Below are 14267 nucleotides of genomic sequence, written 5' to 3'. Positions count from 1 at the left end.
ACTTTAAGTTTAGGATGAAGTTATGAGGTTTGGAGTAAAGAAAATATTTTGGTTTATTGAAGAAGCGTAGGCGTCCCTGGAGCATTTGTTCTTGGATGCTCCGATTAGTCACAGATGTATGCAGCGCGTCTTAATTATTTACCAGCAGAGGGTCAGCTTAGCAAAGTCTGCAAGGAATAATTGACTCACCAGCTGTTATAAAAAGTGCAGCCCTGATGTGTGGATTCAGCTGAAATGACAAGAGCTAATTCCTGATGTGTGGATTCAACTTAAATTTGCAATGGATCATGGGAAAACATTGGAACCGGTGTCCCAGGAACAGCTGCCAAGGAGTACATGCGGCCCTGGTTTTGATCACTTCCAGATGTTGAGCAGTGATCACAAGGGCTGGAAGCAAGGAATTCAGGACCAGAGAGAGAGGAGAAGGAGAAGGTCTGCTTGTAGTTTAATCTATCCCAATGAGGTATTTATTTAAAACCTGCCAGGATTCTGAGAGCCGTCGTGTTCACTTGTAACTCTCCTCCTCAGAAATGATGCATTGGGAAGTCTTTGTTGTTGCTCTTGTTTATCACACTATCTATACTTCCGCCACCCCAGGGAAGAATAAAGGTAAGGATATGTTTTTTTTATTTATTTTTTTTTTTAATTTTTTTTATTGAAAGCCAAGTTAAAAGCTCAAAAAAATACTGTCATAAATAAATACAGGGGACTACAACATGGGATTAAAGTTGTTTTAGTTGAGAGCGGGTCCAAATAGAGTAATGGTCCTGATGATGGCATGGTCTTCATATTGAGTCACAAGCAGAAGGAAGTTTTACTTTTACTGACAGTTCAGATCATAATTTCACTATCTCTAAATACCAGCAAGACAACAACCTGCTGCTAGATCTATCTGGATTGGAAATGCGCTGTCAAGCTTACAGAATACTGACAGCACAGTTCTTGGTAATGCTTGTGTTGTATTGGCCCCATTGTTCATGAAAGATTCATAAAAGCTATATAACACTGTAAAACAATGTGCAGAATCAAAGGTTCAGATAAAGACAATTGTGCAACTTGCATGTGAGGACCATCAGAAATGTTTTGTTTGCACAGAATCATATTAATAATTACAACTGTTAAACAAACAAAGAATTACACGTCTATGGACTAAGCAGACTAGCTCATGTGTTACAAATAAAACATTTTGAAATAGCAATAAGCAAACCAATAACAGAAAGCATACATATTTGTTTCATATATTTTGCTCTGGTTGGAAGGCATATGTATAATTTCTCAATCCAAAAACGCTAGTTGAACATGGGATGTGATAACAATAAGCATATTATTGAAAATGACTAAGAAGAAGTTACCTAATGGTGCTTTCATTTAAAGCTTCAAAGTTGCACAACGCTGTAATCTCTGTGACATCATCCATGCGTAGAAGACATTCGCTGTGATGTGGTTGCTAACGATTAGTAGAAGGTACTGTAAGCAATACTGTCAGAGCACTTTTGGGGGCACTGTAAGATCAATTTTTATAGAGTCAAATATAATTGTATAAATTAAGTCAAAATATTGGTGTGGTCTTATTGTTCCAAATTGACTGTTATTTAACTCTTGGTTTGCATAAAGAAAGCATGGTAAAGCATACAGTAAGAACTGTAAAGCCAAGGCAGTTATAGTAAAGCACATTAAAAAAGATGGCAAACCATAGTAAACCATGGGAAAACTGTAGGTAAACTTCTAAAGGGGTTGTGCTCACAAGCTATGTAATTCAGTTTGCATTTTTAATAATCCTTCATAATGAAACCTAATAAAACATTCAAATTCGTATTCATTGTTTCGTGATTGCATGTTTTAGTGCTAGTAACAGAGCAGCACTAATAGTAAAACCATTTTGGAAGGAAATACCTCCTTCACACTACAATTAGTTTAGAGAATGTAAATAAAATGTTTTTTTTATTAGCTCTTTGATCTAGACTTAAACAGATTTGCTGTAATGAATCCACATGTTTGATCATTTATGGACTTGTGTATGTATGTACAGTGCCTTGCAAAAGTATTCAGACCCCTGACCAATTCTCTCATATTACTGAATTACAAATAGTACATTGAAATTTCGTTCTGTTCGATATTTTATTTTAAAACACTTAAACTCAAAATCAATTATTGTAAGGTGACATTGGTTTTATGTTCGGAAATATTTTTAAGAAAAATAAAAAACTGAAATATCTTGCTTGCATAAGTATTCAACCCCCACACATTAATATTTGTTAAAGCCACCTTTCGCTGCAATAACAGCTTTATGTTTTTTAGTGGTAAATATATACCAGCTTTGCACACAGTGTTGGAGTGATTTTGGCCCATTCTCCTTGGCAGATTTGCTCCAGGTTGTTCAGGTTGGTTGGACGACGCTTGTGGACCGCAATTTTCAAATAGTGCCACAGATTCTCAATGGGATTGAGGTCAGGACTTTGACTGGGCCACTGTAGAACATTCACCTTTTTGTTCTTGAGCCACTCCAAAGTTGCTTTGGCCTTGTGCTTGGGATCATGGTCCTGCTGAAAGGTGAATTTCCTCCCAAGCTTCAGTTTTTTAGTGGACTGAAGCAGATTCTCTTGCAGTATTTTCCTGTATTTTGCTCCATCCATTCTTCCTTCAGTTGTAACAAGATGCCCAGTCCCTGCTGATAAGCATCCCCACAGCATGATGCTGCCACCACCATACTTCACTGTAGGGATGGTGTGTCTTGAGGCATGGGCAGTGTTAGGTTTGCGCCACACATAGCGCTTTGTTTTGGCCAAAAAGCTCTATCTTGGTCTCATCTGACCACAAAACCTTTTCCCACATCACAGCTGGGTCACTCTCATGCTTTCTGGTACTTTTTGAGTAACGGCTTCTTTCTTGCCACCCTCCCATACAGGCCAGTGTTATGTAGAGCTCTTGATATGATTGACTGGTGCACCATTACTCCACTCCCAGCCACTGAACTCTGTAGCTCCTTCGAAGTGATTGTTGGCCTCTCTGTGGCTTCTCTCACAAGTCTCCTTGTTTGAGCGCTGAGTTTTGAGGGACAGACTTTTCTTGGCAGTGCCTGGGTGGTGTGATGCAGCTTCCACTTCCTGATTATTGATCCAACTGTGCTCACTGGGATATCCAAACACGTGGATATTATTTTGTACCCTTTCCCTTATCTATGCATTTGTGTTACTTTATCTCTAACTTCTGTAGAATGCTCTTTGGTCTTCATTTTCCTTCAGATTCACAGCCTTACCAATGATTCTTCAACAGTGGGGTTTTTATCCAGAAAATATGACAGCAACTTTAATGGTTCACATATGGAGGCCAATGGTAGGTAATTGTGTCCTTGTTTGGGCAATTTCTTTCATCGATGCAAACTGGGAGGTTCCACAGCACGGGTTGAATACTTATGCAAGCAAGATATTTCAGTTTTTTATTTTTATTTCTGAATATTTTTGCAAGGCACTGTATGTGTTGTGGTAACGCATCCTGGGCCACGCTGCTTTTAAAACAACCGACACAGACACAGAAGTGTAGTTAAGCACTTTCTGCACACTTTTAATAAATCAAATCCAAACAGACTAAACACAGGAACAAAATAACAGTTTGAGCAAAACACTTCTAAATATATACAGTACCTTTTGCCCACACATATGCACAGACTGCTAATAAACACTTCTGACTTGCTTTTATATCCTGCCTGCTTAACTACAGGAAGGTGCCCCTAAAACACTCTTTTTAAGTACATGTTTGTTTACAAATTATTTTTCTTCTAAAAAAAAATTAAAATAATATTACAGGCTGCTATGAGTCTTACCGTACCGGAAGAAAGAGATGTGGCAGAATTTCCTTTTTATAAAATATTACAAATATGGGTGTGATTTGTTTGTTATTACAATTTATTTATTTATTTCTGACAATTTAATTAAATAATATCCAAGAATAAGGCAAGCTAAATGATTAATTTGCCTGTTATTATAGCATGTGAAATCCTGCACTCATTACACACCTTTTATTTTAGTATATGAGCACTCCAAATGACAGGTAATCCGGCTCTCACTTTGTCAGAATGACAGCGACTAAGGAGGCAGCAGCCAGCACCAGCTACATCTTCAATGGGTCTCTGTAGGAAGAGGGGAGGCGGCCCGGTGTTACACAGATTTTTGTATCCTCATAGAATTCTGTATCCCCTTAGATTTGACTCCTGCGTATATTAAGATCACTATATGTGAACGCTTGATGTTTCTGAACAGTATTTACATGTGATAAAATTTAAATGTTTTTTGAAAGAAAAATACAGTTCCCTTTTAATTCGAAGATGGCCACCAAACATAGTTATGGGATACACTCCTGCCTATTGGTAGGTGTCACTGAGCTCTTATTTCAAAGCTGCCAATAGGCTCCCTTCCCCCAGTGACCTCCTCGGTCCCGCCTCCCGAGCGTACTTAACTATCATGCAGGGGAAGGAACATCCTCTTTCGCTTCTCACATTGGTAAGGTAAGATCTCTGTGTTGCATTGAGCACTGTCTTCTTCTAAAAAGTGCTGCGTAAGCTACTGCCAGTTCCCCTGCACTTTGTGCTGAAAGCTGGCATCGTCACTTTCCCGGAATTAGTAGTTTAAAAATTTGTAGCCTTTTTATTATATTTCTGACTATCAGCACCTGCACGCTCTGCATGTTAGGCTGCTTCTTTCTGTCTGTCCGTCTTAGTACGGTAAGTATTATTGTTAGGAATTATGTGTGTTTTTCACTCTTTCTTACTTCGGAGAGCACTATTACTCCACGGGACGGGGCTTACCTTGTTCCCGTTGTCAAGTTTGCCCACCAGCCACCTTCAGGCTGTTTTGATTGTAGCTACAAGCCCCCATGCTCGCAGAGAGGACTAGCCACACCGCGGCTGCTCCAGCCAGGCAAGCCGTATACTCCTCACCGAGGCTTCCCTTGTTGTTGAGTTGAGACGTGCGCAGGCTGCGCGGGCCTTCACCTCTGGTGTAGGTCGCTCAATCTACAGACAGTGTGCTCTCCCCCATAATATTTATCTCCTTTAATATTTTAACCTTTTTTTGTATTTAAAAACAGTTTTGTATTACTGTGTGTGTAAGTCAATTGCCTGCCGCGGCTTTGGCCCTGTCCCCCTGTTGTACGTTACGTGTTGCTCAGGCTTGTGACCATGTGGTCAGGGTAGGCACTGCGCACAGTTGCCCCGGTGTTTTTTAATACCGCGGTGTGTAAGAGTCTGCCCGTGCTACTTCGGTACCACGGTGTGCACAGTGCCCATTATCTGTATACTCTGTGGTACTCTGTGCGTGCGGTGTTCAGTACAAGCAGTGCACACGGTGCTCGGTGCATGCTATACCCTGGGCTTGGTGCGCACGGTGCTCGGTGCAGGCGGTACACAATGTATTTGGCGCTAGTGTGGGAATACAGTGCTGCACGATACAAGTTACACATAGTGCACGGTACTCTGCACAAGGTGCTTGGGTAGCACGGTGCACACAGTGCACACAGTGCTTGACCAATACTTCAGACCTAGCGCAACATTCCCTCGTTGTCTCTACCTGTAGACAGTGCTCCACTCCACTGTAGGCTACGTGCTGCCCGGGTCGTGTGACTGCACATAATACAGCCTAGACACCCCTGTCCAGCCACAATGCTGTGTTACTCTTTTTCTGTGTAACAGCCTGCATCGCGTTGCGATTGCATCCTACTTAAACCTCAAAGCGCTTGTGGTTTGATGTTTCCTCTGCTATTGCAGTTTAAAAGAAAGAGACGCGTGATCCTCCATCGGTACCCGGCTCTGCCATGTTCCACTGTTGAATTGACTCTGCTGTACTGCCTCAGCCACCTACTTGGCGTGCCATTTTTAATTGGGTGTGTATATATGTGTTTTCTTACTGCTTTACAGTTTAAAGAGAAAATGTCATGATTTCTACCGGGATCCAGCTTTGCTGTGCCTGTTGTTGTGTTGCATATGCCGGCTTGGCCAGCCCGCCTGTATATATGTGTATTCGTTTCTTACTGCCATGCAGTTAGAAATAAATAATAAGTGGGATTCCTCCACAGGAACCCAGCTCTGCTGTGTCCCGCTGTTGAGTTGAATCCACAAGCTTGTGTCAGCCCGCCGTAGTGACTGATTTTACACTCACAATTGCTGTTATGTATATGTGTTTTCCTTACTGTCTTGCAGTTTAAAGAGAAAAAGTAGTGGCGTGACTCCTCTACCGGGACCCAGCTCTGCTGTATTCCCGCTGTTGAGTTGAATCCGCCAGCTTTTTCAGCCCGCCTACTTGGCGAGCTGTCTACAAAACAAAACAGTCACACACGCTGCCGTGCTGACTGGTATTTTGCACTCACAATTGCTGTTATGTATATGTGTTTTCCTTACTGTCTTGCAGTTGAAAAGAAAAGGTAGCGGCGTGACTCCTCTACCGGGACCCAGCTCTGCTGTGTTCCCACTATCGAGTTGAATCCGCCAGCTTTGGTCACCCACCTGGCATGGGGAATGTGTCACTTTGTTCCTGCATAACACGTCGCAGCTCCTTGAGCCTGTGCTCCACTCTGGTTTACACTATGCACTGCCATGTGGTGTGACTGCATGCGGTCCACGACCAGGTTATCGCCGCCCTGCACCACGTTGCATCACCATGCGCTCCCCTGTACTGCTCTCCTGATTGCATACTGCAGTCACTCGAGCTATGTATCCACCCCAGTGCCTGCTATGCGCTACCCTGGGTTGTGTTGACTTCACGTCCATGCCTCAGTGCTTTGCGCCACAGCATGTTAATAACACTTGGTGTCCCCAAAGCTCGGTGCACCAGTAGTGTATTCTACCTCACTCGGTGCCCTCTGTGCGTCTGCACCCTTGGGGTCTAAGTACTTCAATACGTGGCTCAGCTGTATGGTGGCTCGCCAGGCCGTTGGCTCCTTACCCCCGCACCTTTCAAGTACATGGATGCCACCCTCGCTCCCTTGCGGCGTCAAGTGATCAGGGTGATGGATTGCCTGTACGACTACCCAATCGCAGGAAGGAGCGGTGGCCCACACAGCTATTTGTGATGAAGCATCTGGGTGAGACTGGGTCTCCCCTTAACGATGCTAGAGCCAATTAATAGTAAGCTCACCTGTCGGACGACAGAGTAGCAGCTCTCCAGCACCAACTCTCCCTGTTTCGACATGTATCGAGGGTGCCCCTTGTCTTGTGTATATCAGCATCGGAATGGGTTTACTGTGCATGCGCCCGCTGCAAGCGTGGCTCGATGCGTTCCATCTGCATCCCAAGTGCGACAGACACCGTCGGCTGACAGTGTGTCTTGCTTGCTCGGTGGCCCTGTGCTTGTGGAGGGTTACCACTCCCCTGCACCAGGGAGTCCGAATTAGGGCAATTTACACCCGCAGAGTAGTGACGACAGATGCCACCAACTCGGGTTGGGGCGCTGTCTGTGAAAGCAAAGGAGTGAGCAGACCCTGGTTGCGCCATTGGACATCCCTGCATATCAACATGCTGGACCTGCAGGCAGTGTTCCTTGCCCTCCAGTACTTTCTACCTGTGGTGCGGAACAGTCATGTGCTGATCCGCACAGACAATACTTCAGTGGTGGCTAACCTAGCCTTCAGACTGCTGATTTGGGCCCAACAGAACTTGCTGTCCCTTCGGGCAATGCATGTTCCAGGCGTGGAGATTCAGGCAGTGGACCTCCTCTCAAGGTCGGGCCCACATCCATTGGAGTGGCGGCTCCACCCCCAGGTGGTGGAGCGCATTTGGGAACATTTCAGGAAGGCGCAGGTCGATCTCTTCACCACGGCGGAGACGACACACTGCACCATATGGTACTCCCTCCACCTCTGCGACGGACCAGGGCGCATTCCACTAGATCGTGGTATGCCTATAAGTGGAAATATTTTCAAGATTGGTGCCGTTCTACGGTCATGATCCAATCTCCTGTCCCATGCCAGCCATCTTGAAGTTTCTGCAAGATCTGCTTGAGGCTTCCACACTGAAGGTTTACCTAGCAGCTATCTCTGCTTGCCATGTCCCCATTGACTCAGTGTCCCCGGGCATGCGTCTTTTTTTTTGGCTCCTTAATGCGTATTTGGGATGATGGCAGCAGAGCGTCACTGCGTGCAAACCCTGATTTTCTCCCCAAGGTGGTTACAGCCTTCCACGTGAATCAGTCCGTGGAACTGGAGTCCTTCCATCCTCCTCCGTTTGCAAAGGAATAAGATAGAAAGTTGAACCTTCTCTGTCCAGTTCGGGCATTGAGATGTTAGTGGATAGGACAAGAGCGCTGCAGCAGTCTGACCAGCTCTTCGTCTGCCATGGACACGGACCCTGGGACAGCCCCTCTCCAAGCAGCGGCTATCTCATTTTATTGCGGACACAGTCGGCTGCATATGCTAGTGCTGGCTTCCCCCCACCCGAGCGGATAACCACACATTCCACGAGAGGTGTGGCTACGTCATGGGCCCTCTTCCGAGGTGCCTCCATGGCTGAAATTTGCGAGCAGCTAGCTGGGCTACCCCGCATACCTTTGCCAGGTTCTACCGCCTGAATGTGGTAGATCCCTCATTGTGCTCTGTAGGCACTTGGGTTCCTCGAGGTTGCATGCTCACACCACTGACCTTGGTCAGGCAGGACCATTCTTTCTTCCCTCGCGACGGCTCTGGTAAACATTTCCCATAATGGTGGTGAAGTTGGCCATCTTCAAATTGAATGGGAACGTTAGTTTACCTACCATAAACCTGGTTCCCTGAAAGAGAAGATGGCCACCAACCGCGATGTCGCTTCGGTCGACATCACTGTTTCATTGCGAAAGAGGATGTTCCTACCCCTGTGTGACGGTTAAGTACCCTGGGAGGTGGGACTGAGGAGGTCACTGGGGGAAGGGGGCCTATTGGCAGCTTTGATATAGGAGCTCAGTGACACCTACCAACAGGCATAACGATGTTTGGTGGCCATCTTCTCTTTCAGGGAACCAGGTTACGGTAGGTAAACTAACGTTTTATAAGGTTACTTTTAATCAAGGGTTTCGTATATTGAGCAACGCAGGAGGCTGAGCTTACTGTAGAAAATCAGTGGTGTTAAATGTGTTGTTTTATTTTGCTACAGAATTAGTTTGGTCTTGTTTTCAATATTTGTTGCTAACTGCAGCAGAACTCAATGGCAGTGCTTGAGAACACAGAGGGACTCGGGCACAGGAATATCGCGCATCCACGTCCAGGTTTGAAAAACCGCATCAACACAGGCATGGAGTCATGCGGGGATACAGAATTCTGCATAAAACCGGGAATGTGTTGCTTTGAGACAGTCAAAGCGATAGAAACAGAAAATAATTAACTGAAAACAAATATGTGTTTGTTCACTTTTATCCCCCTCTGGTTTATTTTGAAGGTACTACCGTACCAAAATGTTGGCTAAATCTGAATGTTTCTTTTAAAGGGATTGCAAGTGTTTTTTTTTTTTCTTTTAAGAAACTTTAACCTTCCAGCTACTTATTCAGCGATTTCGATTTGCTGCACAGGCTAGTTACAATTTGGGCAGTACTCACTGTTGTCTTTTCCATGACAAAAATTCTAATGTTTTTAAAAGAGCACAACTGTCTCTTGGCTGTTTCAGCAATACAAAGTCATAATGTAAAAATGTTATACAGCACCGTCTATTCCTACAAATCATCTTGCATTGAGAACTACACGTTTAGAATCGGCATGAAGGAAATTATTATGTAATGCAGTTCACGTGCAGTCATCCTTTGGTAAGTTGCATTTTCAGAATCATATCATTATTTACAGTATTACAACACCATATGTTAAAATATTGCCCTCTTAATCCACAAAACCAACGAAATACATCCTATATAGCCTATAGTGCCTATAGAAAGGCTACACCCCTTTCAAAATGTTCCCCTTTTGTTGCTTTATAGCCTTTATAGGAATTAAAATGCATTAAAATCGTTTTTATTTTTTCATTTATCTACACATCCTACCCCACAACTTCCAAGTGAATAAAATATTCTACAAATTTGTAGAAAAAGAAATAAAAATAAAAACTGAAATAGTCTGGTTGGATAAGTGTCCACCCCCCTTGTAATAGCAATCCCAAATTAGCTCAGGTTTTACCAATTGCCTTCAAAATCACACACCAAGTTAAGTGGCCTCCACCAGTGTTAAATTGTAGTGATTCACATCATTAAAGGATAAATTCAGCAGTTCCTGTAGGTTCCCTCTGCTGGGCAGTGCATTTCAAAGGAAAGACTCAACCATGAGCACCATGGCACTTTCAAAAGAACTCCAGGACAAAGTTGTTGAAAGGCACAGATTAGGGGATGGGTATAAAAAAATATCAGAGGCCTCGAATATCCCTTGGAGCACAGTCAAGACGATTATTAAGAAGTGGAAGGTGTGTGGCACCACCAAGACCCTGCCTAGATCAGGCCGTCCCTCCAAACTGGATGACCGAGCAAGATGGAGACTGATCAGAGAGGCTACCAAGAGACCAATGGTAACTTTGCAAGAGCTACAGGCTTTTCTGGCCAAAATTGTGACAACAATATCCCAAGCACTCCACAAATCTGTCCTGTATGGTAGGGTGGAAAGAAGGCCCACCTTGAATCCCATTTGAAGCTTACAAAAAAACACTCAGGAGATTCTGTAGCCATGTGACAAAAAGTTTTGTGGTCTGACGAAACTAAAATGGAACTTTTTGGCCTAAATGCAAAGCGTTATGTTTGGCGCAAACCCAACACAGCGCATCACCCAAAGAACACCATCCCTACTGTGAAGCATGGTGGTGGCAGCATAATGTTATGGGGATGTTTCTCATCGGCAGGGACTGGGGCACTTGTCAGGATAGAAGGGAAAATGAATGGAGCAACACAGCCAAAACTACGCTGGAGTGACTAAGGAACAAAAAGGTAAATGTCCTTGAGTGGCCCAGTCAGAGCCTAAATCCAATCGAAAATTTGTGGCATGACTTGAAGATGCTGTCCATCAACACTCCCCAAGGAACTTAACAGAGCTTGATCAGTTTTGTAAAGAAGAATGGTCAAATATTGCCAAATCTAGGTGTGCAAAGTACTAACTACCAAGTATTAACTCAGGGGGGTGGAGACTTATCCTGTTATGATCTTTCAGTTTTGTATTTTTAATATATAATTTTTTTCTCAATAAAAACTTTTTTCCCCTTAACAGTTGGAGAATGGTGTGTTTCTATAGGCATTGTACATTGGACATTTTATTTGTAGTGTTCTGTGGAACATGGGCAATCGTTTATCCTGAAAAAAAAATAACATAGTACCTGAAAGCAGATATACGTGTTTATCATATTTCCCACACAGCACTACACCACCTGGTTTCAATAAGCATTAAACTTAACATGCACTAAGACACTTAGGAAAGTCAGCACCATTAAATAAATATGTTTTTTATATCAAGTCCCTCCATTGCGGTATTAGGGGAGAGAATTTGAATACATTTCCATGGATTACCATTATTAATTATATGTAAATGATTCATGCGGTATCTTTTTCCACGTGATTCATGGTTAGTTAATGTAGCAGTTGTTACTGCAGTTTAGTGCATGAGGTCCAATGTGTGTGGAAACAAAGCACATATGTCAGATAGTTAATTAATTATTAATTAATAATTATTCAAATCAAGTTCTATGATTATCAGAGTGAGCTGCAATTTGAATTAGGTCTAGCAGTTCAAATTGGTTTGAACTCATTCCTAGCGGCAAATTGAGACTCTTTAGCTGTGATGAAATGTATGGCTGTGGGAAAGTGGCTGCTGATTGTGAACAGGTACAGAGGTGATGCAGTGCAGGAATAATCACAGATGATAGTAATCTGGTTTGGAAAGTGGTTTATTATTTTTTAATGCAGGTCTGGTGACCAAATAATAGACCCCGGCAATACACAACGATGTAATAAGCGAGGGTGGCATTATAGTGAAGGTCAACCACAAAAAAAATTAAATAAATAAAAAATCACACACACACACACACACACACACACACACACACAACCTTCTGTGTTTGCAAAACATTCAAACATTTTTTTTTTTAAGTTAAAATACAGTGTCTCCAGGCCATTTTAATAAAACATTAATCTTTTTAAATCAGGTACATGTGAAACCATTTTGAGGCAGGGAATGCAATTTAAAAGTTTAAGTGGTCAAAATGTAAAAAATAAATAAATAAATAAATAAATATATCATTGATTTCCTCTTCGACAAACTGCTTCAAGAATCAGAGCTCCTCCCGTATGACATCAACTCTTCCTTCTTTTTCAAATCATGAACTGTCTGTTCCCCAATTCCATGTTCCACTGAAAGTTATTTTACAGAACTACCTTTTTACAGCTTCTCAACTTTTTCAAGTTTTTCTTGAATTGTTAAAACCACACATGCGTAAAAGAATGCACACTGTACAGTAGACCTGCATTTATATTCCTTTTTTGCATGTAGTCTACTTGACATTGAGGGATAAACTGAAGTAGGAAACTATTTTGAAAATGTTTGTGTCAGGTCGGATTAAGAAGGTGAATAGCTATTACCATATGATTATACTAGTAATTCCTGCCAGTATAATCACAAAAGGAAAATGAATAACCTAAGAGTCTTTCTCTGTCTGTCACTGGACTAGTACTTAAGTATTCAAGTACTTGGAATTTGCAGTGCTCGAGTACTTGAACAATGTTCTTATTAGAAATTCCCACCCCTTTGTAAATACCGTACTATCATCTCAGATGCATCCTCAGTTCTGTTTCTCTCCCAAAGTGCTTCTCATAGGGAGTCTTGCACCTAGAGGGAGTCTCACTTCCCTGTGCCTGTGAAGCATGGACTGATCTAGTGTTAAACTAGACACTTACATTCCAGAGCAGGCTCCTGATCTCTGTATGTGTTAAACTATACATTCACAATCTAGATCCTGATCTCTCTGTGTTAAGCTAGACAGTCACATTCCAGACCTGACTCCTGATCTGTGTGCATGTTAAGCTAGACCCTCACATTCCAGACCAGACTCCTGATCTTTGTAGGTGTTAAACTAGACCCTCACATTCTAGACCGGGCTCCTGATCTGTGTGTGTGTTAAACTAGACCCTCACATTCCAGACCAGCTCCTGATGTCTGTGTGTGTAAGAGAAAACACTCCAGTGCAGGGATGACATATAGATCCAGAAGGGAAATCAGAAATCTGTAGCAACTGGGAGGCTTATGAGAAACAGAAACAGCTCTCTCAAAGCCAGACACACTTACTCATATTTATAACAAACTACACTGGAAGAAAAGTCACCTCTAACGGGTGTTTTAAAAGGATTGTAACTGTGCAGACAGAAAACAGGACAATAAAATCTGTTTTGATTCTGTTTTTGAGTTTGGTTAACCAGATCCACATATCTGGCTAATGGGTTGGAGTAAACACCCAGAGCATGGTCATGAGCTCATTTCTACTAAACTGATAAGCATTACTCACTTGGTCTCTCCTAGTCACATGCCTGCATTGGTCTCTTTCTCCCAGTCACATGCCTGCTCTTTCTGTTTATTCCACTTCCTCTTTGTTTTCGCCCATTTCACTTGGAATACTTTTAGTTTTAGTTCAAGCAGGCTCTCTTGGAATATCCATAAAGTGAAGTACTGCCAATGTTGTTAGACAGACAGTTAAGTTTACATACAATAAATAAGAAATGGAAGTTACCTGTTTCCAATATTACGTTTACAGAAAAACAGCAGGTTCAGGTTTAAGCAAGTGAACGTGTTGATGCTTGCTGCAGTCCAGCGTCTCATTGACCTCTTTGCACATTCTTGTGCCATGACATATTAATTCTATAAGAAGAATGTACACACACTGTTCATAATAAGGCAGTAATTCCTTCAGGGGTTTTTGGTGATGTGTAAATCTCATATTTGTTTTAAACTAAACTAGTATAATAGCTCAGTTTTTTCTTGAATTTATATATATACTTTTTCTTCCGCCTCATAAATAAAGTCGGATTATCTTTTAAGAGTTATGTGACAACTGTAATTATTAGGCTGTGAACTCCTACAGTGTTATACAGATTACTGTAAGTGTTTACTAGTAATTGTTAATCTTTGCTTGTTTTTCAACCCACTGCTGCTAATATCCCATAAAAAATATTTAAGTCTGCCACTTCAGATTTTCAGTGTTGTGAAAACTCTCCAGGCAAAATCTAACAGCACCCTTATGCAGCCATATTGGGGTCATGTGACTTTTTAGAGTTACAACTGCATAGAGACACTATGAGTTGTTG

At 42.4% G+C, this 14267-nt stretch overlaps 1 protein-coding gene across 1 annotated transcript in view; it reads left to right on the top strand.

The window, feature by feature from the left end:
• The first annotated feature begins 332 nt into the window (after window positions 1-332).
• The window catches only part of LOC121317895 (protein FAM180A-like), a 64005-nt gene continuing 50070 nt past the window's right edge, over window positions 333-14267 (top strand). Inside the window, exon 1 of the mRNA XM_041253987.1 lies at window positions 333-609. Within this exon, the coding sequence (XP_041109921.1) occupies window positions 531-609 (79 nt within the window). The 5' untranslated portion in view covers window positions 333-530. The remainder of the gene's footprint in view (window positions 610-14267) is intronic.

Source organism: Polyodon spathula, chromosome 7, assembly GCF_017654505.1.
Source record: "Polyodon spathula isolate WHYD16114869_AA chromosome 7, ASM1765450v1, whole genome shotgun sequence".
NCBI classification, from domain to species: Eukaryota; Metazoa; Chordata; class Actinopteri; order Acipenseriformes; family Polyodontidae; genus Polyodon; species Polyodon spathula.
This window is presented reverse-complemented; position numbering and strand designations above follow the sequence as displayed.